This window comes from Neolamprologus brichardi, chromosome 1, assembly GCF_056152115.1.
Source record: "Neolamprologus brichardi isolate AB-2024 chromosome 1, ASM5615211v1, whole genome shotgun sequence".
Lineage (NCBI taxonomy): Eukaryota > Metazoa > Chordata > Actinopteri > Cichliformes > Cichlidae > Neolamprologus > Neolamprologus brichardi.
Window position 1 is genome coordinate 45,173,255 of NC_142104.1, and position 26,302 is coordinate 45,199,556.

Sequence of the window (26,302 nt, forward strand, 5' to 3'; positions counted from 1 at the left end):
GGACTTTTTCATTAGTCTCGAAAATCCCTCGGTTTTGTGCTGTTTCATCATTACACTGACATTTGTGGCGTGCGGAATAATACCACATAAACACTGTTACATAAGGAAGATGTGTGTTTTGGCTGATCCAGAGACAACAACTTCTAGAAAAGCTTAATTTAACATGGCCCAGGTGTGTAGTTGACACTGACCAAAGATGAAGCTTATACGGTCAAACCCCAAGGAGGAGTTCGCAAAAGTTCGAGGCATGGAAATGGCAAAATTAGAGCCAAAATGTCACCTTCACTTCTAAATTGCGGACTTCCTGTTGGGATTGCGTCAACGGGCCCACAGACTTTTTTGTTTGTCTCGGCATGGTACACATGTGTGCCAGATTTCATACATGTAGCTCAAACGATGTGGTCGTAGGGCTGCATTTAACAAGGCATAGGTGGCGCTCTAGAGCCATTTCCCAGTGCTCATATGTAAAACCATTCAAATACAATTTTTTTTCACCAGACCTGGCAAGTGTGCAAAATTTCATAAGTTTTTGAGCATGTTAAAGCCCTCAAAAAGGCCCTTGTTTTGCCTGAATAATAATAATAATAAGAAGAAGAAACGGAGCAGATACAATAGGGCCTTCGCACTCTCAGTGCTCGGGCCCTAATAATAATAATAATAATAATAATAATAATAATAATAATAACATTATTATTATTATTATTATTATTATTATTATTATTATTATTATAACAATAATAATAATAATAATAATAATAATAATAATAATAATAATAATAATAATAACAATATTATTATTATTATTATTATTATTATTATTATTATAAGAATCATCAGGGCGGACGCTACTCAACACGTCTGCACTAGGGGGCGGACCATCCCGCAGCTGCTCTGTTGTGATTGGTTGAGACACTCCAAACCGGGATATTTTGAAAACGGGGTGGCTGCTGCTAGCTTTGTGACTGTTTTCCGAAGAGACGTTCGCGGCTTTCAGCCTAAACGCGTAGAAGAAAAGATTTTACAAGTTCTTCATGGAGCAGGATTCGCGGGATGCTGCGTGTCCGGGCAACGACGCGTCAGACGTGGTCGTGGTTAATCTGGACTTTGGTAACGGAGACACGGACGACGGCCCGGCCGATAAAGGCTACGGCGGGGCGGATATAAGTCGAGGTGAGGTCAGCCGCAGTGATCTCCGCGTTGTAATCTTTTAAAACATGAACCAGCTTCTAGCTTTCCTGCCGTGCATCTGACTGCTCCAGTACTGCTTAACTGACCCATGTGTGCTAATGACAGCGCATGTGTGCTAATGACAGCGCATATGTGCAGCAGGCCTGTCATGTTACTGTTAGCTTTCATGTTTCGCTCAGGCGACGCGTCCACGCAGACGGTTGTGCAACAGTGATGCAGATAAACGTCCACACGTCGTGCTGTGGGCTGAACCTTCAACACTACTGTGGCACTAAGCTACGCTTACATTGAATGGCTCGTTCAGCCCTCTGTGCAAATATACCGCATGCTAGTGTACGCTCCAGCTGTGAGGTAACCGGTGGTAACGCTCAAACAGATGTGGTACACTTGCTTTTCAGGAGTCCAACAAACCAGGAAATAAACGCTGAATATTTAATGTTTGACATTTATGAGGTTAATTTAAACACAGTCCGTCAGTCTTATTGCTTCTGACCAGTGAAAAAGTCCATGTGAACGAAGGTTTTCCTCCATGGTGTCTTTAACAGCCTTATTTAAAAACGAGGAGGAGAAGAAAGATGAAGATGGCAGTGATGACGACAGTGGGACGTACTACTACAACACTGAAGCGTCGGGGACGCGGCTGCAGAGACGTGAGCCGCCTTCAGGTTCAAGTCTTCCTGACACGCTCCAGACCAGCCACCTGCTGCTCTATGAGAGGTTCAAGGCCTACCAGGACTACATGCTCGGTAACCAACGGCTGGTAATATTAATCATAACTCTGAGGAATCAGACTGCTGATCTCAGTCCTCCTGTTCTTGTGTGTGTAGGAGACTGTAAACCTTCAGAGGTGAAGGACTTCACAGCAGACTACCTGGAGAAGACGGTGGAGCCGTGTGATTGGTTGGCTCTTTGGTCCACTGATATCTTTGATGTTCTGGTGGAGGTAACGTTTCATTAACCTGTGATCACACAGTCTAGTCTAACGGCGTTGTAAGGACTGCTTCCCATCGCTCTCTGATGACACAAGCTGAGTCTGCAGGGTGGCTGTAGCTGTGTCATCATGTTTAGCTGGGTGCAGCAGTTTGCAATATTAGTTTGTTCAAAAGTGCAAACAAAAATCATCTCAGCTTTGTCAAACACCGATCGCCATCTTTAACTCGTGACAGGAATGATGTTTGTGGCTCACACTGACTCGATGTCCTTCGTGACAGAAGGCCAGCGAGTCCTTCACAGCTATTTAAACGCCTACAAACGATGCTGGCTGCCGTTCAGCTGTAGTGGTTGTAGGCTGTCAGTTTACCTCAGCTGTCAAAATGTCTGTCCACATCATTTACTCTGGAGGGAAGTGTAAGTGTGAAAGGAGTCGGGATGCGTGGATCAGTGATTGAAGCTCACGCTTGGCTCGTGACAGAGGTGTTGAGGATATTCTTGCCTGTTTTATTTCTGTGCAGTCTCTGTTCGGAGAAACTTTGCTTAAAGTGGACCTAACGTTGCCAGACTCTGACATTTAGTGAAAAAATGTTTATACAGTTTAAGAATGTAATCTGAGTGTTTATCAGAGGGAAAGTGTGGTTTGTAGGACACTAGAGCCTGATGATGGCATGATGTTAGCTGTCCTGAGACAGAAGGGCCAGATGTGTAACCTGCTGCGACAAGTTCAGGAATAAACAAGCATGTTCATACGTAGTCTAAGGAGCTTGGAAAGAAAAGCTTCTGGACTTCTTTAAGTTACTTGAAGACGTTTCACCTTCATCCGAGAAGCTTCTTCAGTTCTAAGGTCAAATGGTGGAGAGTCCCAGATATAAACCTAGTGGGAGTTTCCCCCCACAGAGGGACAAAAGGACCCCCTGATGATCCTCTAATCGCCTGAGCCAAGGTGTGAAACTGGGTGTGGGTCACAATCAGCCAGAGTTTCAGGTGAGCTCATTGTGAATCATGTGATTTCCTGAGGTCAGATGGCCCTCACACCCACTCAGGGTGGGTCTTTTTGTCCCTCTGTGGGGGGAAACTCCCACTAGGTTTATATCTGGGACTCTCCACCATTTGACCTTAGAACTGAAGAAGCTTCTCGGATGAAGGTGAAACGTCTTCAAGCAACTTAAAGAAGTCCAGACGCTTTTCTTTGCAAGCTCCTTAGACGACGACGACCTGGATGACTGAGAACCTTCACAGACATGTTTATGCATGTTTTCTGTGTTGGAGCCCTGACTTCAGTTCAGGAGACGAGGCATGAGGTGAGGAGGAGGAGGATGAGGGGCAGAAGACAGAGGCCAGTGGTGAAGTCATGGAGGTTGAGAGTTTGGCATTTGTGATCTTTAAATTAAAAATGATGCACATGGCGTAGTACTCCAGTGACATACAGTCGTCCAACCTGACCGCTGTATTCGAGGTGGCGGCCAACATAGCACCATCCCTGCTCCTATGAACTCTTAATGCATAAACGTTTCTAAGAACACATCAATTGTTAGAAAATGTTATTGCACACTAATCAATGTATATTTATGAGTGCAATCTTCTTTTTACTAAAACATTACTTTCTCTACCTTTTTAAAATTTCTTTAGTTTTTCTTAAAGTGTTCAGTGGTTTCTTTATAGTTTGTTTTAGTATAGTTTCCATGGAAACACCACCCACACTGCTATAGTGTTATTTGTCACAACTATACTGCACTGTAACGCTGTTGATGGCATCAGTGACTGTAGCTCACTGCAAAAGGACCAAACAAACGAGAGCCTGGGGGGCTGCACAGTGTCTGCTGCCTTTACAGGATGTGCACACAATCAAAGGCAACAAACAGATGTGCGTGCTGATGTAGAGCTTGGAGGACGTTGGTTTGTAATCCTCGGGTTGTGGCTGTTGGTGGTTTCAGGTGCGCGATGTGGAGGTGAAGGACCTGAAGGCCCGTGTGAGGCTGGTGCTGCCTCTGCAGTGTGATACCAGAGGCTGTGAGCTCGACGAAGAGGCCACGACGTCTCTTCTGGAGGCCACTCAGCACAAAGTGCCCCTGCAGCAGCTGCAGGTGGTCCACGAGGAGTCTGGGGACATGGATCAGACTGCCCTTGCCCTCGAGCATGTAAGGTAGGACTTGGAGGCCTCAGGGAGATTACACGTTGTTGTTTTGCCCTGACGTATGTGTGACGTCGTTTCCTTTCATCTGCAGGTTTTTCTATAAACACATCTGGAGGGAGTGGGATGAGGAAGAGGAGGATGATGACTTTGACTACTTTGTCCGCTGTGTGGAACCCCGGATACGCCTGTGAGCACTCTACGATGATCCTATACTAACAAGTGTTGGTTTGTGCCCTGACTAAAACGTGTCTTATCATAGCTACTACGACATGTTGGAGGACAGAGTCCCAGCAGGCCTGGTGGCAGAGTACCAGTCCTTACTGGAGAAGTGTTCCCAGTGCTTCCAGCAGTTCTCCGCGTTGCGCAGTGGCCTCAGTGCCGACTCGGACTCGGAGCTCGACAACGTGTCCATGGTAGAGGGCCTGAAGCTCTGTGACCAGCTGGAGACCTTCAAACGCAAGCTGCGCATCATTGAGAACCCCCTGCTGAGGTAGCGTGCAGTAGGGCTGCGTGTCGTCACTGGTTTCTAGAATCGATTCGATCCACAAGGTCCTGAATCGATTCAGTTCGATTTGAATCTGGGAAATTTTGCCTCAGACAGTCAGAAATATTATAATTCAGATCAGTACATTTACATATTTTTGTATCTATAAAAAGGAAGCTGACACACGCAAGACTTTATCAAAGGTGTGAGCATCACAGCAGAGGCCTTTGTGTCAAAGCAGCTGAAGATAAAACACAGAAACACATGAAGGTGATTTTCCTGGCCTGGATTTTATAAAAATGTTCTGCAGTTGATCAAAAAACGAAAGAAAACCATTAATCAACACATGAACGTTACCTCTGAAGTTACAGCGGTTTTATTAGAAACACAGCGTTTTGCATTTTGCATAATTTTAAAAAGTTTAAATTTGTTCAGAAGCCTGTTGAACGGCAGAAATTAGGTTTTCTTTTCGGAAGTAAGTAAAAGGAAACAAACAGCGGCCGACAGCCTGTAAACAACAGTAGACTTGTGCGTAACAAGCAAGCGAATAATTCAGAAAATAGATTTTTAGACAGGAAACTGTTCTTGAAGAGAGAGAGAGAGAGAGAGAGCTGTGCATGAAGTGTGATTTTATCCTGGTGGAAGCAAAACAGCAAAAGTCAGAGTGAATTCATGACGATGTTTATGTGAAGCGTAGTTTGGATCTTCTTTTGCTGCTGTTTGTTTGGAGAGAGATCAAACTAACAGCTTCAGAATCAGCACAAAAAGGGCGCAAAGACAAAGCGCGACCCGCCGAAACATCAGAATCAGCGAGCTGTCGGCTTTCAGCCCCGACTGTGTCCGTGCCGTCGGTGAGAAAGTCACAGCTCACTGATCCTGATCCGTCGGCGGGTCGAGCTTTGTGTTTACGTCTTTGTGCAGCAGCCGTGTTCCTGCTCTCAGTTACTGTTTTAGCTGTTTGGTGGTTGTTGAAATTTTGAGGTTTCACCTGAGATTCTGCGTTTCAGGCAAAATAAATTTATATAAAAAAATCGATTCAGGATTTTAATGAATCGATTTCACGTTATCCAAGCCAGAATCGATTTTAATCGATGTATCGATTATTAAACCCAGCCCTCGTGTGCATGTCCTTCAGCCTCCTCGTTCCTCCTCTCATGTAGATACGTGCTGGCCTATAAAGGAAATACGAGGCAGCAGTGTGTGCAGAGCAGAGGACCTCGAGCATCAGGCGCAAAGGTGGTTCATGTGGTTACAGCGTCCTGCAGCACCGTCCAGCTGCAGTCCCTGCTCAGCGCCAGACTCGTACCTCTGTGCTCATCTGAAGACACTGAAATCCAGGTCAGCTCCACAGAAGCTGCGTGATCGTGTCAGCGAATCGAGACAGTTTGGATTGGATTGTTTCTTCTTCTTTTCTACCTGAACTCAAAGCGCTGTTTACAACATGCCTCACACCACAAGCACTTTTTTCTATCCTTCCTTCTTTCTAACGTTCACACTCCGATCGATGCATCAGAGAACAACTTGGGGTCAGTCCTTTGCTTAAAGTATTTGGCATGCAGACTGGAGCAGACGGGGATTGAACCACCAACCCTCCAGTTAGCAGCTGACATGCTGCTGAGCTACAGCCACCTCCACCTTAACCCCTCGCACTGACAGTAACACAGAAATGTGTACACTCATGCTCTCTTACACAGCAAACTGCTTTTACTGTTGTTCTCTTGTAACCAGGCGACTGTAAGCTGCTGATGCTGTCTGTCTAAAGCCCGTGTCGTGTACGTAGTTCCACAGAGAGCCGGGATCAGCCGTGGATTCGTGCTATCAGGGCGACTTGGTGATTGTTCTCCCAGGAATCTACAGCGTCAGCAGCTCCATCTTCATACCAGACTCCATCACCATAGAAGGTGGGACCCTCACGGCCACGCTTGTGTAGAAGTGATGCTAAACATACATGGAAACCAAAGACGTCTAGCTGATGCTGAACTGATTCAAATGTTTTATGCATGATCTTCCTCTTGAAGAGCGCTGTTTGTGTGTCCATCAAATTAAGGAATACATGCAAGCTCGCCATGGTGGAAATGAAGGGGCTAGGGGTGGGCGATATACGATATAAACGATATAAATTTGGCCAACGATAGAGATTTTGACTATATCGGATAGCGCATGTTGATGATGTCATCAAGCTGTGCCTGTTTTGGTCGAAAGCATCACAGCGGCTACAACCATTATCATCTGCAAATTATGCCGACAGTCACAGCAAAGAGATGAAGCACTTTTGAAATATGTGGAAAGCCAAAAACTGCGCTTCCTCCACTTCCCTAACATTGATTCATTAATGTTGAATTATCTGCAGCTGCTCTGTTCCCATGTTGTTGCAGTACATTAATGACTAACCTCGTATTGTGGATGAATGATCTCAGTTGTTCTCCTGACTGAAGTTTGGCCCGTGTACAGCATCCTGCTATGATTGCATTTGTCCCTGACCACCAGAATCCCTCACGTTAACTTTTATCTAGTGGAAAAACAGTTAGCGTTCATCCTCCAGCTTCACTGTGCTAATGTTATGCTAACATAGCTGTGTCGCTAACAATCACGTAGCACAACATTATATACCAGGTAGTCCAACTTCAGTAACCCTGCAAACACCACTGGTGTTTAGTTTTCTGTCTTCATTTATGTTGGAAGTGGTAGCAGAGCTGTACGTTTGAATTAGTTTCAAAAATCTCTGTCAGAACATGGTGTGAAATGTTTAGGTGGAAACTAGCGAGCTAACTTCCTGTTAACTTCTAACTCCGTTAAATTTAATAACTTCTGTTTTCATGGATGTTAAACTTAATTGTTACACCTGGTAAAGCAGCAACGCTGATGATTTAATTAAGAATAAGAATTTAGACCGTTTTTAACTCTTAGTGTTGGTTTGACTTTGGGACCTGAAACAGACGGAGTTTAGGACCCAGATTACTCCGTGAAGCTCCTCCCTACAGCAGCCGTAATGCTCTGACGATCCATCAAGCAGTGCGGCTTACCAAAGTTAGACTAAAACATTTTTAACAGATTTCTGCAGCCAAAATCGGTTCGAGGTCAGTAAGCACAACCAGAATTCATACATAAGGCACACTCTCGATTTCTGAGAAAATTAAAGGATTAAGTGTGGATTAAAATTAAGTGCACCTTATAGTGTGGAAAACACGTTATACAGAAGAAAAGAATATATCGCGATATATATCGTTACCGCACGTGTTTCAAATTATATCGTGATATGGATTTTAGGCCATATCGCCCAGCCCTTGAAGGGGCCACTATGTTTTAAGCAAACGTTGGTTATAAGTTATTAACCTGGGAGCTTCACAGTGCACTCCATAGTTGTATGTAGACTGATCTGTGATGGTCACATCCAGCTACACTTCAGGACCCCTCGAACACTGACACCATCAGCGGAGCTCCTCAGCTGCAGCTGAACCCAAACATCTGCAGGTTGATATATAAAAAAAGACAGCACATACACTGGTGCTGTGATATCATCACCTGTGATAGCACCTGTACAAACATTATTATTGCTATAGCAACACCATGTGTCCACATTCAGGGAGACGAGATGTCACTCTGAAGCACAACCAGCGATGAAGGTGCTGACGTGGAGCCGGATGTAAATGTCTGTACCTGCTGACACGTTTGAGGCTGGATCGCACACATTTCCATCTTTGTCACATTTTCTTCATCCTGAATGTGACGTTTGCTGACTCAGCTGAGATCTCCTTTGATCGTGGTTACAGTTACATGCAGCCACCGTCTAATGGAAAGTGTGTGAAATGCACTTTGTGTGGTTTCACGGGCTTCCTTAACTGTGTGTGTGTGTGTGTGTGTGTGTGTGTCTGTGTGTGTGTGTGTGTGTGTGTGTGTGTGTGTGTGTGTGTGTGTGTGTGTGTGTGTGTGTCAGGCTTTGGGTTTCCTGATGAAGTGGTGATTGAGAAGAAAAGCAGAGGGGACTCCTTCGTGGAGTCTACAGGCGCTGATGTCAGACTCTCCAACATCAAGTTCATCCAGCACGATGCCATTGAAGGCGTTCTGTGTGAGTATTACTGCTCTGAGCTGCGTCATATTCAAACAGGAGGGACGCTGTAACCGTTACTCTTTAAAAACCCAGCTGCAAACACTAAGACAAGTGCAGACGTGGGCTGATTACTTCATTTCCTGAACAAAGCATCAGAAGTGCAGTATTCTGTCTAACTTTCAAACGCACACCTTAAACAGATCATTCTCAGGAAATGATGTCTCGCTAATTTAGAAGATCATCATTTAGCCCTGAAAGCCAGTTTGCTGCGTTATAAAAAAAGCTCTCCTTAAAGCTGGAACATCTAACTCATTTTCATCACTAATTGAAGAAAATATAAGCAGCCCTCGGTTTGTCTCTAGCACTGTAGCCAGGCTGACAAGAAGTCTGTACCACAGGCAGTGGGACTGACCGAAGCTGCTCTCCAGTAGTTTGTCAGACTAGGAGAAGAAACTGTGCATTTCACTCTTGGCTGTGTTGAAAACTCCCCATGCAATGCTTCCAACATGGACGAGTACCTTTGGAGGTGATCAGCTGGTGTGGCTTCCCTCAGTGTTGGCACCTGAGTGAGAATATTGTCCCACATTCAGCTGAAGAGAAGCTGCAGCTTTCTCTAAAGCCCTCACTGCACTGTACGCTGCACGCACAAAAAGGCCCTTGCTTTGCAGTTTTCCCACGCCGAGCCACCTGACAGCTGGTAGCTTACGTTTTCCTCTGATTCAGTGCTCTGCTCTGATCAAGTCCAACGTTTCTAGCTGTCAGACTTGGTCAACCATCTGTTCTCACACCTGTCGCAGCTTCTCCAAGCATGCATTTAACTTTGTGAAGACCTCACTTCCTGTCCCTTTCACTGACTGCATGGCTGCCAGCTCCTCCATGATTCTGAAGTCTGCAGTGATCCCACGTACAAAGACGAGTAGCTGGGCAGTGTCACGTGCAGCGCAGCTCTCAAACACAGCCTGGGAAAAGTAGTCAAAGTCAAACATGACCGACATGTTTAGGGGCCAGGCTGGCATCACCTGACGCCGTGCAGACAGAAGCAGATAATACGTTGAGGGTTTTCAAAATAAAAGTGCATGCACAGCATAAACACTTGTTAATTTGTGCTTACAACACACGTATGTGGCCCGTGTAAAATGCCCAGGTCTGTTTAAGGTCGTGTGGTCAGGTGGACTGGAGGTTGTGTTGATCTTAGGTGTGTAGTGATGATGTGACGATGCCTTTCTTCTTGTTCCGGTTTGCCAGGTGTGCGTCAGGGGACTCTGAATATGGAGAACTGTGTGCTGCAGTGCGACACCACTGGAGTCATCGTGAGAACATCTGCCCGTCTCACCATGAACATGTGCGACCTGTACGGCTCCAAGGTGAGACCTGAACTCCGCCCAAAACATGGCCATGCTGTGAAGTGTGTGTTACACTGGAGGTTATGCTGCTCCTTGTCTGTGTGCAGGGGGCAGGTGTGGAGATTTACCCCGGCAGCGTCTGCAGCCTTGTTGGTAACGGCATCCATCATTGTAAGGACGGGATCCTCATCAAGGTGAGACGAGATTAACCAATATTCATGTTTCTGCTCCATCGTCCTTTGTAAAGCTGTTATCACTGATGCTGTAGTGTTAGTCGTGCTTTTACCCCACTGTGGACACAGCAGTGCTTGTGCTCTGAGTGGCAGTGGTGCAGTGGTTAGCACTGCTGCATGGCAACAAGCAGGCTGCAGGTGTGATGCCCAGCGTGTGCGTGTGCGTGTGCGTGCAGGACTTTGCTGATCAGATGGATGCGATGCCCTCCATCACCATGGAGAACAATGTGATCCACAACAATGAAGGCTACGGCGTGATTCTGGTGAAACCCAGCAGTGGGGAGGAGCCCAGCATCCCTGTGAGCAGAGGTGAAGGTGGGTCAGGTGGTGCTGTGAGGCGGCTTCGATAGCCCAGATCTATAACCAGCCTTTTCCTCGCAGAGCACCCACACACACAGGAGGAGAAGCAGGGAGGATCTTTAGACCATCGCTTGAGCTCCACCTCATCTTCAACACCACCTGTCGACACCACGTCCACCAGCAGCTCCTCGCTACCTCTCTTGGCTGCGTCTGCTAAGAACAGCGCAGACGGGGATGCGGCTGCGTCTGCAGGCAGGAAGTGGCAGTTTAGCCGTCAGCTAAGCAGGAACGTGGAGATGTCCAGCCGAGCTGTTGAGGATCTGAAAGACCACCAAGTCTTTGTGTCCTTTCAAGGAAACCAGTTCAAGCGCAACGGCGTGGGCGATTTTGGCACCTTCTGCTACTGACACCGTGACCGAACACGCACCCCTCGCCGTTTCTGCCCAGTGTGTATGATGACACTAATCTTTTTGCCATAAAATAAACGTTGCAGGAATGTGTTGTTCTGATTCAGTGTGGAGCCGTGCACAGGCAGGTCTGAGTATCAGCTCTGATGGCGTCCAGCGGCTGGATGAACTCGTCCTTTTTGCACAAATTCTTTTATCTGTTTTATTCTGAGCTGCTGCTTTTAAAAAAGAATTTAAATCCACGTTTTGTTTTATTCTGAGGTGGTGCAGCGTGCTGAGGCTCACACAGATGCTTTTACAACGAGGAGTTCAGATTTTCAGATGTGTGACAAAGTTAGTTTAGAAAAGTTTTATTTGCCGTGTTCTGAAAACGGAATAAAAATTAACTCAGTTTAATATTTAGAACAGAGTGTGGTTGATGATGCATTTTGTGAAATGGATGAATAAAATACATTTTAAAGTCATATTTCCATCCTCTTCTGTCTGGATGTGCACCTCACCTGGGACAAGGAACACATGTCGGACGGGTCTTTGCAAACTTGTGTTGACCAGCTCTGTGCAACTCCATTAATGAAGAACAAAACCTAACGTACCTCCTTATTAAATGCCATGGTCTATGTAGTTAGGTCCATATATGTTTAGACACTGACAAGTGTGTGTGTGTGGGGGGTTAACCTCTGTACTGAAACACTCCAAATACAGTTAAATATAGTTATATAATTATAGTTATATAACAGACATGTTTTGAGTCTCAGCTTTCAGTGTTTTCTTTCAGGGTATGTTCTGTCATCACTGTGATAAAAGCTGGAGCTGATTTGAGGCAACAAGAGGTCAAAGTAGATCTGCATGCAGGTGAAACACGACATCTGTTATGTTGCAGGTCAGATTGACCCAGAACAGAAGTGATGTCATCTGCATCAGATACAGAAAACTAAACAAAAATCAAAATAGTAAAATAATCAATGCCAGTGTTTCTGACACTTTTAAATGAGTAAACATGCCCAGGGTCTAATAATTGGTGTTCCTTGAAACCAACATAACAGAAAGAAAGAGTGCTGGTGAACTCAGCAATGCAAAAATACCTGGACATCCACAGAAGACAGCAGTGGTAGATGATCATTCCCACGGTCAAGAGAAACAACCAAGTGAACAAAACTCTCCAGGAGGAATAACAATATCCAAGTCTGCCAGAAAGAGAAGACTGCAGGTGCAAGCCACTCGTGAGCCTCAGGAAGAGAAAAGCCAGATTGAAAATCATAAAAACAAAACGAGCACAGCTCTGGAAAAACATCCTTTGGCAGATGAAGACAAGACCAATCTCTACCAGAGTGATGGCGTGGAAAACCTCCTGATGCAGAGCACGCCACAGCCCCTAAACACAGTCCAGGCAGTGTGATGGCACTGGGACATGCATGGTAGAGAGTGGCACTGGGACACGGGTGTTTATTGATAATGTGACAGAATCTGAGGCGTCGATTGCCTGATCTTCACTTGTTGAAAGGAAACTTCAGACAAAGACCCAGAAAAGAAGAGCAACTGAAACTGCAGTAAAGGCCTGGCAGAGCACAAAGAGGACACCCAGCATCTGCTGACAAACTTCAAGGGTTTTCTACCAAGCATTACAAATTTCAATTTTCTGTCATTTAATTTGTCCGATTACTTTTGAGCGCCTAAAACGAAGAGATGGGTTACAAAGAAATGCTTTAGCTCAATGTAAAGTTCATCACGTACAGAAGCCAAATTAGAAAAATGTCCGTCTAAATATTTCTGGACCCAACTGAGTTTACAGCATCTGGACAGCTGACACTGTTTTTACTTCAGCCTCACCTGAAGTGGCTGCAGTTGCCATCGTCACGGAAACGTGTTTATTTCAGTCTCAGTGTGATCGTGTCCAGCGATGCGTCTCCTGCTACAGTGACTGCAGCACCACCACTCCCAGCACTCACTGTGTCGCAGACCTTTCAGAAGTCGCTTCATCACATTTTTCAGGCAGTTACTTTGAAAAAAGATCGATGTAGAGGTGGGGGGCAGGAGGAACTTCAACCCTGACCAGTGGGACATGAAACTGTGTCCCACCCATCAGACCTGATAAAAACCAACTAAATGTGCTTCTCCCTGCAGGTCTACTGACAGCACCACGAGCTTTTGCACAGATTTCAGTGTAGAAGCATGTTTTATAAAAACGCTGTAAGGCACTGTTAGGCAGAGGGCAGGTCTCCACATGCTGCTGGACGTCCCCACAGACGACTGTGTTCAGACGATTCCTCACTCAGCATGTGCTGAGAAGCACTGTGTCATCCTCGGGTGGTTTCAGAGTCCTCATGATAACGTTTTCATGACTTGAGCTAGAAAAGCTTTGTGCCTTCACGCCTGAAGTTGTCCACAACATGTGTGTCACTTAAGAGTCCAACTGCTGACATGTTACAGAAACCATGTGAAGTGTATTTTCCATGAGACAAACAAACAGCTGTACATGTGACAGAGACACTGGACAGAAACGTCATTTATCTTCAGGAGTTATACAAACATTTTCAGATATACACCATGAATCCTTCTGTTCTTGCTATTAACATGACACCAGTTTACTGCTGGTGCTGTTAGCTTTACCCTCCGTCCCACAGGCGTGACAGTCCAGGCAGCACAGTGACAGAATCAGTCCACATAAGGCCGAGTGTTAGAAGTTTTTAAGCAAAGCGCAGTGCAAAAGTCCCCTTTACGTCCAGGTCTTTTTAATCAAAATATTGCTTCATGTGTTCAATAAAAATAATCTCAGGTTGCGTGCTGGTTCGCTGCTGAACTCCACAGAAACTCTGCCAGCGTCCTGTGACATCTGCTCAGGAAGACCCGAGCTGTGGAGACGCCAGCTCACTCAGTCTTCAGAGTCCTGGTTGCTGCTCATCTCCAGCTCCTCGGCGCTCACCATGGCAGGGTTTATAGCAGCGTACCGCGTCCCATGAAACTGGCGCATATGAATCTGTAGATAAAACAACATCAGCTGACAGCGTACGACAACGACACGATCAGCGAGCACAGCTCATCCCACATGAAAATCCTCCTCCGTCATCTGAAGCTGCAACTATCTGCCTGCAGAAGACGAGAACGAAGTGGAAACAGGAAACAGAGCCTACCTGTATGTAGAGGTTGACCTCAGCGCTCCTGCACAGGTACGGGAAGTTCCCTCCCGTTTTCAGGTGCGCTCTCCTGGCGTTGGGATACAGCTTATACATCTCCTCTTTGGCTTCCAGTGACAGAGCGCTCTGATCAAACACCTGAACATCCAGAGGAAACACCACGTCAGGAGCAGGAACACAGCTGAACGGGTTACTACTTCATGAGAACTCTGGTTCAACACTTACATCTATGATGGTCACAGCCACGTCCTTTATCTTGTGTGGCTCCACATACGAGTTCTGACAGTTGAGCGTTAGCCGCGATGCTAGCTCGCTTTGGTTCAAACTCTCCAGCTGCAGGACCAGGAGACAGAGGAGAGAGTGCACAAGGTTACGCTGCTGCTCACAGTCAGTGCGACTGGCTTAGCATAAAGGGCAGTCGGAGGGTCACCCACCCACCTCTGGCTCTATTCAGACACGGCTGATGGAGCACAAGGATGTCACTGCACTGGTTTAACCCTTTAAGACCTACCATAGAACCACCTACCAGAGCTTATGATGAGAGATGATGAGATAGCCTTTATTTGTCAGTTGCAGGTCTTTTGCCCACAACCGAGATGACAGACCTTGCCGACCGTACATACAATACACAAACATCACATTGGGGAGACAGGTCAGGCTAGGTAGCGAGGAAAAAAACATCGAAATGTGTAACACAGAAGGATAATACAGGAATGCACAGATATCAACACACCATAGCACAATAAACACAGACAAGCAACATGGGAAAGAGTTCCAGTGTGTACATCTGATCTGGGACCGCTGCAATCTTTCGACTGCGCCTCCAACTGACCCAATGTCCACATCAGAGGGGAGGTAAGCGTTGGAGGTGGCGTTGGATCCGGGGTAGGGAGGGTGATGCGTCGGTGAGTGCTTATCAGTATCAGTATATGTATGTGTGTGCGTTTCCATAGTTCAGCTGAGACAGTGTCCTTCGCCCTGCCAGGCTAAGTAAACAGTCTTCCAGCCAACCCAGGTGGCCTTGCATGGAACGGGAAGAACAGACTCAACACAGTCGTTATCAGGGTGTTTTGTTCAGCTCCGGCCTTGTAGCTGGCGCCGAGAGGGTATCCACATGAAGTGATGTTATTTTTTTACTTTAGTGCGAACAGCTCATATGAATTTCAAAGCAGTTCTACAGTCCAACACTGGTCTCTTAATCTCCCGTTGGAGAGCCGCGAGCTTCGCCATACTTGCGTTCTGTGATGTTGTCATTTCTTGTGCTCAAGGAGCCGATTTCTGAGAACTCACGGCAGTGTGCCTCCCCGAGATGTCATCCAATTTTGCGCCCAGAGATGTTATTCCGGGCTAGCCCTTCCGAGATGTATCCAGTCTGCAGTCAGAGATCTTATTCTGAGTATTCACAGCAGCCGTAGCCTCTCCAAGATCTTATCCGTGCTGACTCAATGAGCCCATTTTGAGAAACTCACGCCTCTCCCATCGTTCCAATCCCAGCGGGCAGCCTTGTGGAGGTTTGAACAGCCGGTTCCGCTTTCTTAATTCTTCGATAAGTCAGGGCCAAGCCAGCTCCGATCCGCCAGAACCCTGTTACCATGGTTCCAAATAGGAATATATATATATATATATTATATGTTTACATGCTGTGGAGCCATTTTTGGGAGCATTTCAAGTTGCTATACATCAATACAACCATTACAGCCCAGATTTTAATAATATGTCTGCATTAAGTGCATAGTGATTACATAAATTGCAAAAAAGTGCAATAAACTACAAAAAAATTGAAAATCGTTTTTGTTTTTTTAACATATATTTCTAGTTAGAGAAATTTAAGAGGCTTATCCCTCAAAACTGTAAATACAAAAAAGTTGCACAAAATAGTTTCCTACCACAGGAAATTTATTTTGAGTGTCTTCATAGTTTTATTTTTGAAATACACCAATTTTTATACACTGCAGGAAAAACAAAAATAAATATTATAATGCAAATTTGCAAAAAAGCAGCATATGCATCAAAATAAACTATTTCCAGCAGTGCAATATGAGTCCTAAGCATCCCAGAAACCACACAGAAAGTCATAAAGTCAAACATAACTTTTAAAAACACCAGTATAGGCTCATGAGGCCCAGATGGTAAAAAACTACATTTCCGCGAAAATTACGTCACTTCCGGTTTCGGGCAGGTCATGGCAGACATGTGATAGTTCACGCTGACGTCTATTCCAACGTAGGAAGTGTTATGAACAGCTGATCGGATCGGCAAAGCGTGTTTCTGGAATATTATGTTTTTGTTGCTGCAAGTGCTTTTTATGCAGTTTTTGCAAAACTATATGTGGAAGGAAACTGTGACCGAGGACAAGCTGATGGCATAAGATGTAAGTACAACTCCTCCGGTTTCATATGCAAAAAAAATTATTGCGCTAGCTCACGTGGTTGCAGAGCTACTGGGATTTAAAAATAGTTACGCAAAACAGAGCGTGCCGCTCTGACCGGCTTTAAAGGGTTAAAGAAAGCTGTCGGCAGCAGTTCAGTCTGTGTCGATAAATAAAGGTCAATCAAATATTGAGGTTTAAGAATTGTATACACTGTGTTTCAGGGTCATATGCTGGGTTTCTGTATATATTTGTATAATTGTTGCACCTATTTTCCAATTTCTTAATAACATGGTCCTATTCTTCAGCCTGAAAGAGCACCGTGTTTAGCAAAGGGAAATATCTCTGCTGATCAAGCAGTAAGGCATTCTGTGGTAACAACACTGTAAGAGACGCACACACACTTACCCTGTCTACCATGAAATCAATTGCATCTGCCATTTTAGGGTCCACAGGTCCTTTTGCAAAGTTTCCCAGAACAATCTTCTTCAGCAGGAACGCCGGCATCAACCAGAAACTGAGGGACAACACAACACACATGAAGTTGACCCAACACTCTGATCCATCCATCCACCCATCCACCCATCCACCCATCCATGCATCCATCCATCCATCCATCCACCCATCCATCATGCATGCATCCATCCATGCATCCATCCACCCATCCACCCATCCTCCATGCATCCACCCATCCATCCATGCATGCATCCATGCATCCATCCATGCATCCATCCATGCATCCATCCATCCATCCATGCATCCATGCATCCACCAATGCATCTATCCATCATCCATCCACCCATGCATCTATCCATCATCCATCCACCCATGCATCCACCCATGCATCCATCATCCATCCATCCACCCATGCATGCATCCATCCACCCATGCATCCACCCATCCATCCATCCATCCATGCATCCATCCACCCATGCATGCATCCACCCATCCATGCATCCATCCATCCATCATGCATCCATCCATCCATCCATCCATCATGCATCCATCCATCCATCCATCCATGCATGCATCCACCCACCCATCCATCCATGCATGCATCCACCCATCCATGCATCCATCCATCCATCATGCATCCATCCATCCATCCATCCATCATGCATCCATCCATCATCCATCCATCCACCCATGCATGCATCCACCCACCATCCATCCATCCATCCATGCATGCATCCACCCATCCATCCATGCATCCATGCATGCATCCACCCATCCATCCATGCATCCATGCATGCATCCACCCATCCATGCATCCATCCATCCATCATGCATCCATCCATCCATCCATCCATCATGCATCCATCCATCCATCCATCCATCCATGCATCCATCCACCCATGCATGCATCCACCCATCCATGCATCCATCCATCCATCATGCATCCATCCATCCATCCATCCATCATGCATCCATCCATCATCCATCCATCCACCCATGCATGCATCCACCCACCCATCCATCCATGCATGCATCCACCCATCCATCCATGCATCCATCCATGCATCCACCCATCCAGCACCTGTTTGCAGTCCATGTTTGGTTAAAGATGGAGGTGTCGCTGAATGAGTTGCAGAGGATGAGCGAGTGCACTCGGGGAGACTTGTGTGTATACTCAGCAAACTTCTGAGCCAAGAATCCTCCCAGAGATGCTCCAAACAGATGTACCTGAGGAGTCACAGCAACACCATCACACACTCGAGGCACACCTCAAACCGAGCTCTGCACCTTAATACACGTTCAGTTAAAAACAACATGTGGACGGTAAACAGAGGGAATGAGCTGTCCTAGTTTTGGGTAAACATCTGTTTATGCTGTGGCCATGATGGCGAGTGCCAGCGGTGTCCAACAGCAGGTGTTTCACGAGGTCGCAGTTCCAGCCAGTCAGACGTAGCTCTGTATTCATGTCATGATTACATCCACACGCCTGCCACTGTTAGCAGTTCTGTCTTTGGTGTGAATGGATCCCATTACACAGACTTTCTATCACAATGGAGTATCTGCAGAGTGCAGGACTTGCTTTCACCACAAGAGGGCACTGTGGTGGTTCCTGAAGCACACTCCTCCTGTGTTTTAGACCCTGGCAGAGTCCTGCATGACCTCCGTTTCTGCTCTCATGGTCAGGGTGGTCGCACTCATAAGCTGTGGTTCTAGTGCTTTTGCAAATAACTGCTTTGGCCAAATCCACAGAGCGGGATCAAAGCCGACTGAAGCCTGACTGACACCAGCGTGCAGGGATTTCAAAACCCGACAGCCTTCCATAATATTGTTTGTGTGTAGTCATTTATGAGTTCTTACTGAGGTGACAGTGCAGTTTAAAAACCAAGGATTATTACAGAGCCCAGTGCAGTCAGAGGACTGTTTGATCACATTAGGGCTGCCACGATTAGTCGACCAGTCACGATCACGTCGACTATCAAAATCATCGACAACTGATTTAATAGTCACTAAATTGAAGCTTTGTAAGATCCTGAAAGATGCAGGAATAAGTAGTAGGATTTCAGAGTGTAATAACAGACTGAAACAGAAGATGGCAGCACTGCATGTACAAGGATGCCAGCTGCCGTCTAATGCCAAAGAAGAAGAAGCAGTCTCTGTTATTGTAGCTGTGTCCAAATTTAAGGGCCGCATTTGTAGGCGGTTACGTTACAGCAGGGGTCCCCAATCCCAGTCCACGAGGGCCGGTGTCCCTGCAGGTTTTAGATGTGTCCTTGATCCATCACAGCTGATTTACATGGATACATGACCTCCTCAACGTGTCTTGAAGTTCTCCAGAGGCCACATAATGAACTCATCATGTGATTCAGGTGTGTTGACCCAAGGTGAGATCTGAAACCTGCAGGACACCGGCCCTCGTGGGCTGGGATTGGGGACCCCTGCGTTACAGTGACGTGACAAAGACTCATCCAAATGCGTCTTCCTTTCCCCCAGATTTGAAGGATGGCTCGGGTGTGTCCTTCGTGGCCCAACCTATCCCACAATTCATAGCACGGCCCAGCCAACTCAGTTTCCCACAATGGCGGCAGCTACTTAGTTTTAATATTATTCTTATTAATCTTTCTGGGTCATGAAATAAACTTTTAAGATATTTTCAGGCGAGAATGTAGCTGTGTAAACTTAAAATATCTGCCCAGTTTATCAAGACACCACATGTTTGCAAAAGTGCTCCGATGTTTTCGGAGACGTCTGTTACCCATCAGCTCAGTAGCGAGCCGGGGTTCAAGGCTCCTTAGAGCCAGCAAGAACAGTGAACTCCCAGCACATCGTTTCCAGACTCTGCACAGTCTTTGGCTACTCAGATTAAACTTGATATAGACGTCACTTAGATAACTTAAAATGTTATTGTTTGGCTTTTTCAGTTTTTTATTTGTTCCTGAGTAAATCGGTTTGGCTGAGATTAAAGTTTAAACACAGCTGGATAAACGTCAAGCAGACAGCTGATTATCAGAAGTGTGAGATGCTCGAGAATTTACTTCAGTGTCCTGTTATATTTTAGATAGCAAGGAGCAGACGGCCGAGTTTATTAACCTCCAGAAACAATCTGCAAATTTCATTAAAATTTAATAAACTATCATCTTGTCTTTATTTTTAGTTAGCACCTTAAACACTTAAAGCTGTAAGCTAATGATAGTTATATAAGAGCAGATGCTGCTGGTGCAATAAGCTGTAGTTTGTACGTCCAATGGATGATGATCTGATTAGCCGACTAATCGCAAAAATAATCAGTGACTAGTCGACTATCAAAATAACCGTTTGTAGCAGCCCTCATCACAACCCTGGTCTACATACAGATCAGTCACCGTCAACACAAAGTACGACCTTACTTTATCCAGTTGCAGATGATCCAGAAGCTTCCTGAAGCCATCGCAGAACTCCATGAGATCCCAGTAGACCGGATACTGCAGCTGCAAATCACAGCACCAAACAACGCCATCACATTCAGTTAGTGGTGTCAGGCATATTCCATTATCTGGTTGGTGAGTTTGTACTTGGAACAAACTGTGCGGGGTTAGCAATGAACAAGCAGGTCCATCATGTCCCTGACTCAGCGGCAGACACTCCCACAGTTTCACAACTTCCTGACTCAGGCTGGGTATCGTCACTGATTCCTAGAATTGATTTGATTCTGATTCACAAGGTCCCGATTCAATTCACGATTCAATTCGATCCAATTTTAACTCAGACTAGCTGGTGAGACTTCATCAGAGGTCTGAGCATCACAGCAGAGGCCTTTGTGTCAAAGTAACAGAGGATAAAACAGAAAAACATGAACGAGATTTTTCTGGCCTGGATTTTTATAGCAGATAACCTTAAAATTATTCTGCAGTGGAACAAAAATGAAAGAAAACCATGAATCAACATGAATATTACCTGATGCTGCTGCAGTGAAGCAGAGCAAAGTTACAGAGGTTTTATTAGGAACACAGCTAAGCGTTTTGCAATTTGGCATAATTTTAAAAAGTTTGTATTTCTTCAGTGTTACACAGCAGAAATGAGGCTTTCTTGTTGGAAGTCATTAAAAACAACAAACAAAAACAAAAAAACAGCGGCGGACAGCGACAATGTTTGACTGGTGGGTGATTAGCAGGTCAATAATGCAGAAAACAGGAAACTGAGCTGTTCAGGGATTTTATCGTGGTGGCAGCAAAGCAGCAGAAGTCAGAAGGAATTCATGACGATGTTATCAAACATGAAGCGTAGTTTGAATCTTTTGTTTTAGTGAATTTTGGTCGGAAAGTGACAAAACCTGCAGCATCAGAATCTGTGAGATGTCAGCTTTCACCCCCGACGGCTCGTCGTGTACACGCCGTCGGGGGTGAAAGCTGACATCTCACAGATGCACTGATGCGTCAAGTCCACGCTTTGTGTTTGTGCTGAATCCACTCACCTGCTCTCATTTACTGTTTTAGCTGTTTGCTGGTTGTTGAAATGGTTTTGTGAGGTTTAACCTAGGGTTGGGCGATATGACCTAAAACCCATATCGTGGTATAATTTGAAGCACGTGGTAACGATGTGATATATTCTGTTCTTCTGTATAACGTGTTTTACACACTACAAGGGGCAAAAGCCTTTAATTTTCTCAAAAATCGACAGCGCGCCTCATGTATGAATTCTGGTTGTGCTCACTGACCTCGAACCGATTTTATGTGCTACACGCTAGCTTCCACCTAAACATGATATAGCATGTTCTGACTGAGAGGTTTCTGAATTCAAACGTACAGCTCTGCTGTCCCGTCCAACATAAATGAAGACAGGAACTAAACAGCAGTGACGTTTGTAGGGTTACTGAAGTTGGGCTAGCTGCTATATAATGATGTGCTACGTGATCGCTAGCTACACAGCTATGTTAGCATAACATTAGCACAGTGAAGTACAAACGCTAACTTTTTCCCCACTGGATAAAAGTTAACGTGGGATTCTGGTGGTCAGGGACAAATGCAGTCGCATAGCAGGATGCTGTAAACGGACCAAACTTCAGTCAGGAGAACAACTGAGATAATCCATCCACAATACGAGGTTAGTCATTAACATACTGCTGCAGGGGAACAGAGAGGAGAATTCAGCATTAATGAATCGATGGTACAGCAGTTTTTGGCTTCCCCCATATTCCAAAAGTACTTAGTCTCTTTGCTGTTACTGTCACCCGCCATAATTTGCAGATGATGTTTGCGGCCGCTCCCATGCTTTCATCCAAAACAGGCGCAGCTTAATGACATCATCAACATGCGTTATTGCGGTTTCTACCGCCCACCCGTAGTTTAACCTGAGATTCTGGTGTTTCTGGCAAAATACATTTATATTTAAAAATCGATTCAGGATTGAATGAATCGATTTTGCTTCATCCAAGGTAAAATTGATTTTAATGGGAAAATTAATTATTGAAACCCACTCCTAATGCCGAGGCTTTGTGCGACTGTGGCAGAGTCTCATCTTCCAGTAGCAACTGGACTTAATATGTCATTCAAAGAACTGCCAAAGAGATTTGAGGCAGACGATCATGTGCAGAGTTACTGCACACATTATTCCACCGGGATCGCTCACCGAGATGACTCTGTAGCCCCAGCCCGTCAGAGCCAGCACCTGCTGGAAGAACACCTCCGCTGTGCCGCTGACCGGAGGGAGGAAGATGATGGGACAGCGGACGCTCTTTGGCCCGGCGTCGTACAGCGACCACACCTTACTGTCATCGTCATCAACAATAATCTGAGGAGAGAAACACGTGACAGAGAGCAGCTGCCTATTTAAAACAACATGCCAACAGAAAGACTGCAGCTGTTACAGGTTGTGATGAAGACCAAACATTTTACAGTTTCCTGAGCCCATTCAGCACATCTCTGTTTTTCAAAAACATTCATTATGTATTCAGATTTTTGTACATTTTATATTAATTCATTCACCGTGAATGTGATGCCAGGTTCTTTGTTGGCCTTTCTACGTGCCGCCCATCTGTGACTAAATGCTCACTACATGTGTCCATGTTGGAGTTTTGTTACAGTTTTGTTACAGTGTTCACTAAATACAGAAGGATGAGTGGTGAAAGCCTGGCTCATGTTACATATATGCTGCTTCTACTCTACCCAAGCATTTTTCTATGCATGTGCTTTCTATCCAGCAGGATGCGTCAGTAATGCTGTTATTTTTGTGCCTCATCCTGACTCCGCCTACATCATTTTTGCAAATACAAATGTTCCATTTTGAGGAGAAAATTATTTTGAGTGAAGAAAATTCATTGCTGCTTGCAAGAAATGTATTTCAGTGTTTGGTATCACACACACACACACACACACACACACACACACACACACACACACACACACACACACACACACCCTCTCGCTCAGTTGTTGGCATTTGCTCACATCTCTTCTCTGTGTGCTGACAGACATCTGCAGACCTGTGTGTGTCACTCCCACTCTCAACATCTCTGCTCCCTGCACACTCAACTTTTTCTGTTATAAATGTGCAAAAAAAACAAAAAACAAAACAAAACAAAAAAACAACCAATCACAAACTCAGATGCAAAAATTCTGATTGGCTGTTTTGGTGTCCAATCAGCTCGCTAGCTACTGCACTCCAGAAACACTGTCCAAAGTGTAGCTGCATCCAGTCGAGTGCTTTGGTTTAAACTAGATTAAAACCCATTTTTTGGTAGTGTGTTTAATTATTTTATTTTAAAATATATAATTTTTTAAGACCATTGTTGGTTTTATTCTAGTTTAAACCAAACCACTCCACTGGATTTGGCTAGTAGCTAAATCTTTATCCTGTCTTTCTTTTCTCACCCCAACCAATCACAGCAGATGGCCCCGCCCCTCCCTGAGCCTGGTTCTACCTGAGGTTTCCTCCTGTTAAGAGGGAGGGGGGGTGTCATATGATTTTTGGGTTTTTCTCTGTATTATTGTAGGGTCGACCTTATAATATAAAGCACCTTGAGGCGACTGTTGCTGTGCAAATAGAATTGAATTGAGCACTTTTACTCTCACACGTGTTCTCTACTGCACCAATATGGGCACTCACAGCTGTGGATTAAATGAAGCTTGGAAACAAAAGATTTTTTATCGTCCATGCCGCCCTAGTTTAGCTGTCCGAACACGTGATGCTGAAAGCAGCGGCCCTGTGAGCACTGCACACAACATCAGTATAAATGTGACCATGTGACAGGTGGCTGACTGACCAACATGTGTTAAGGACAGAAGCCTTCAGTGCTCACATGACAACAAAGCAGGAAGTCTGCAGTGGCAGAAAGCCTCATGCACACCAGATCTGAGGACAGCCAGGCACTCAGTAGCTCAGACTAACCACTTGGGAACTAACTGTTTCCTGGCACAACGACAGAGTGAGCCCATGTTCAGACAGCACCACCAACAGCGGTGTGTTAGTGTGAGCAGGACTAAGCTGCTGTGACTCTCCCTGAGGAGTGTCACTGGAACTAAAGAGAAGATGTCGTGATGAAGAGCAGCTCTAACACATGGACGGGGGAGACGTGGTACATACTAGTACAAGGTAGTACTAAAGTACTAATGTAGTAAAACTAGTTTGCGGTGCAACTCAAATGCGGCTGCACCAAAATCCTGTGGATCATATGAGATGTTGTCATGTTCAGTGCCAAAGGTCACGCCGAGTATTTGTAAGTTCTGTAAGCCACGTCTTTAATACAGGAGTCTCTTTGCCTTTCCAAAGCTGCAGGATCACTGCAGGAACTCTTCATCTTGAAAAAATAAGATATACCATGAATGATAATGTAAAAGACTTTGAATTAATCTGGCACCCTTTACTTACATACCTTGGGAAAATATAAACTTTTTTTTTTCTGGCAGTCGGGGGACTGGGGCCCATAGTGGGTGGGGTTTTTTCTCTTTCTTTTGTTGTTGTTTATTTGTCTGTTTTGTTAGCTCAGAGAAAAAGGGGGCATAAGTTCTATCAATTTGTAACAACCATGATACTTGCTCCTAATAAAAGATATTTGAAACAAAGGTCACACCGAGCACGCGTCTGGTGATCTGACCACAAGAATGCTTGTGCATCCACGTGTATTCATGTGCTCTGTCACAATCACTATGACATTTCAAAATGAAACACACTGCCATGTCAGAAACACACGTATAACAACAACAACTCTCCTTTCAGTGATTCCAGCTCCAAACAACGTTTTTAGAGCGTTTCCTGCTCAGTCATCTCTGAAAACATGGATGATGATGATTCTGAAATATATCACATACATTTACTTTTAAAGTCCTATCCACCCACCTTTCCCCACTTTAAAGTCCGAGGCCAAATTTGAACATGAGCATTTAAAAACTATTAAAGAAGAAAGTCTAAATTGTCTTACATCAAAACCAGGGTCTGTAATTCAGGACAGACGTTAAAAAACCTCAAAGTTGTGTTTCTAACGCCACTTCCTGTAAACTCTCCCCGACTCCTCAGGGTATGCTCGCAAAAATATTTAACAATCATTTTCTAATTAGAACTACATGTGCAAACTCTAGACTGCCTACTGACATTTTCACGCTGCTCAATCCAGCACGAGAGTTAAATAAAAAGGCTTTTTCTTCATGTTGTGGTTCGGTGGAGCAGGAGGCCTCGGTGAGCTCGGGTCATAGTTTCGGTTCCGTCTCCGCCGCGCACCTGTACCAAACAGCAGCCTGGCTTCTAACTGCATGCGAGTTTGTTTTTCCTCGCAGGCAGAGAGGACATAACAAGTGTGCACTTCCTTAATGACGCAGCGGGCCGAGCGGCTCTGTGTACTCACCCTCTTCAGTGGCACCGTGCTTCTGAACCAGTTGTAGTCCGGAGACACTTTAATCTCGTCCATCTGTGGACACACAAAGTAGCAGTCACGGGATGCGCTTCGGCCGGGGGAGGTTCGGGGAGAAAACACCGCCCGCCGCGGCTACCTGCTGTTAGCTCCGCGGCTAACTGCAGAGCACCGGCTAGACGACTTACCACAGATGTTCACCGCGGCCCGAGACGCCGTGACGCTGCTGTTCCCGTGCTACCCGTGGACGTCAGTCACCGTATCCGAGACTCCAGGTCCATGTCGGGGTACCGTTTCCTAAGCGGCCGCCTGCTCATGTGACTCTGCTTTCACACACTTCCGTAAAAGCTCCTGGCTGCCGCGTTCGCCTCCGCGCCGCTTCTTCTTCGTCTATTGGTTTAATGAAGAATGAATCGAAAGCTTCCAGCGCAGCGCCCCCTGCTGTTTCCTTTTAAGCTAATA

General features: G+C 45.4%; 2 protein-coding genes across 3 annotated transcripts; one reads left to right on the top strand and one right to left on the bottom strand.

The window, feature by feature from the left end:
* Window positions 1–933: 933 nt before the first annotated feature.
* Window positions 934–11,528, top strand: shcbp1 (SHC SH2-domain binding protein 1). Of its 2 annotated transcripts, none has more exons than XM_006804185.3 (13): window positions 934–1,170; window positions 1,734–1,934; window positions 2,016–2,131; window positions 4,056–4,264; window positions 4,347–4,442; window positions 4,515–4,745; window positions 5,900–6,077; window positions 6,520–6,640; window positions 8,674–8,805; window positions 10,033–10,151; window positions 10,238–10,324; window positions 10,540–10,678; window positions 10,745–11,528. In XM_006804185.3, exons 1-13 carry the CDS (start codon window positions 1,032–1,034, stop codon window positions 11,068–11,070), a joined length of 2,094 nt encoding a protein of 697 aa, XP_006804248.2. In that variant the 5' UTR covers window positions 934–1,031; the 3' UTR covers window positions 11,071–11,528. The 2 variants fall into 2 exon arrangements, with proteins under 2 accessions (XP_006804248.2, XP_087699251.1); XM_087843125.1 differs by having other exon boundaries at window positions 10,540–10,672.
* A 2,029-nt stretch (window positions 11,529–13,557) lies between these two features.
* On the bottom strand, window positions 13,558–26,214 carry spg21 (SPG21 abhydrolase domain containing, maspardin). The gene is made up of 9 exons (XM_006804162.2): window positions 26,029–26,214; window positions 25,835–25,897; window positions 22,627–22,788; window positions 20,409–20,489; window positions 18,107–18,252; window positions 16,978–17,086; window positions 14,427–14,534; window positions 14,199–14,339; window positions 13,558–14,044 (listed from the first exon to the last, which is right to left on the bottom strand). Exons 2-9 carry the CDS (start codon window positions 25,895–25,897, stop codon window positions 13,940–13,942), a joined length of 915 nt encoding a protein of 304 aa, XP_006804225.1. The 5' UTR covers window positions 26,029–26,214; the 3' UTR covers window positions 13,558–13,939.
* Between the last annotated feature and the right edge of the window lie 88 nt (window positions 26,215–26,302).

Excerpts from the sequence above, each read along its gene's own strand:
- shcbp1 (XM_006804185.3), top strand. The coding sequence starts at position 1,032 with ATGGAGCAGGATTCGCGGGATGCTGCGTGTCCGGGCAACGACGCGTCA. Across the intron at positions 1,171-1,733 it reads CGGGGCGGATATAAGTCGAG|CCTTATTTAAAAACGAGGAG; the intron begins GTGAGGTCAGCC and ends TGTCTTTAACAG. Across the intron at positions 4,265-4,346 it reads CTTGCCCTCGAGCATGTAAG|GTTTTTCTATAAACACATCT; the intron begins GTAGGACTTGGA and ends TTTCATCTGCAG.
- spg21 (XM_006804162.2), bottom strand. The coding sequence starts at position 25,897 with ATGGACGAGATTAAAGTGTCTCCGGACTACAACTGGTTCAGAAGCACG. Across the intron at positions 14,535-16,977 it reads TTGATTTCATGGTAGACAGG|CTGGAGAGTTTGAACCAAAG; the intron begins GTAAGTGTGTGT and ends CTGGTCCTGCAG. Across the intron at positions 14,340-14,426 it reads TGGCTGTGACCATCATAGAT|GTGTTTGATCAGAGCGCTCT; the intron begins GTAAGTGTTGAA and ends CTGGATGTTCAG.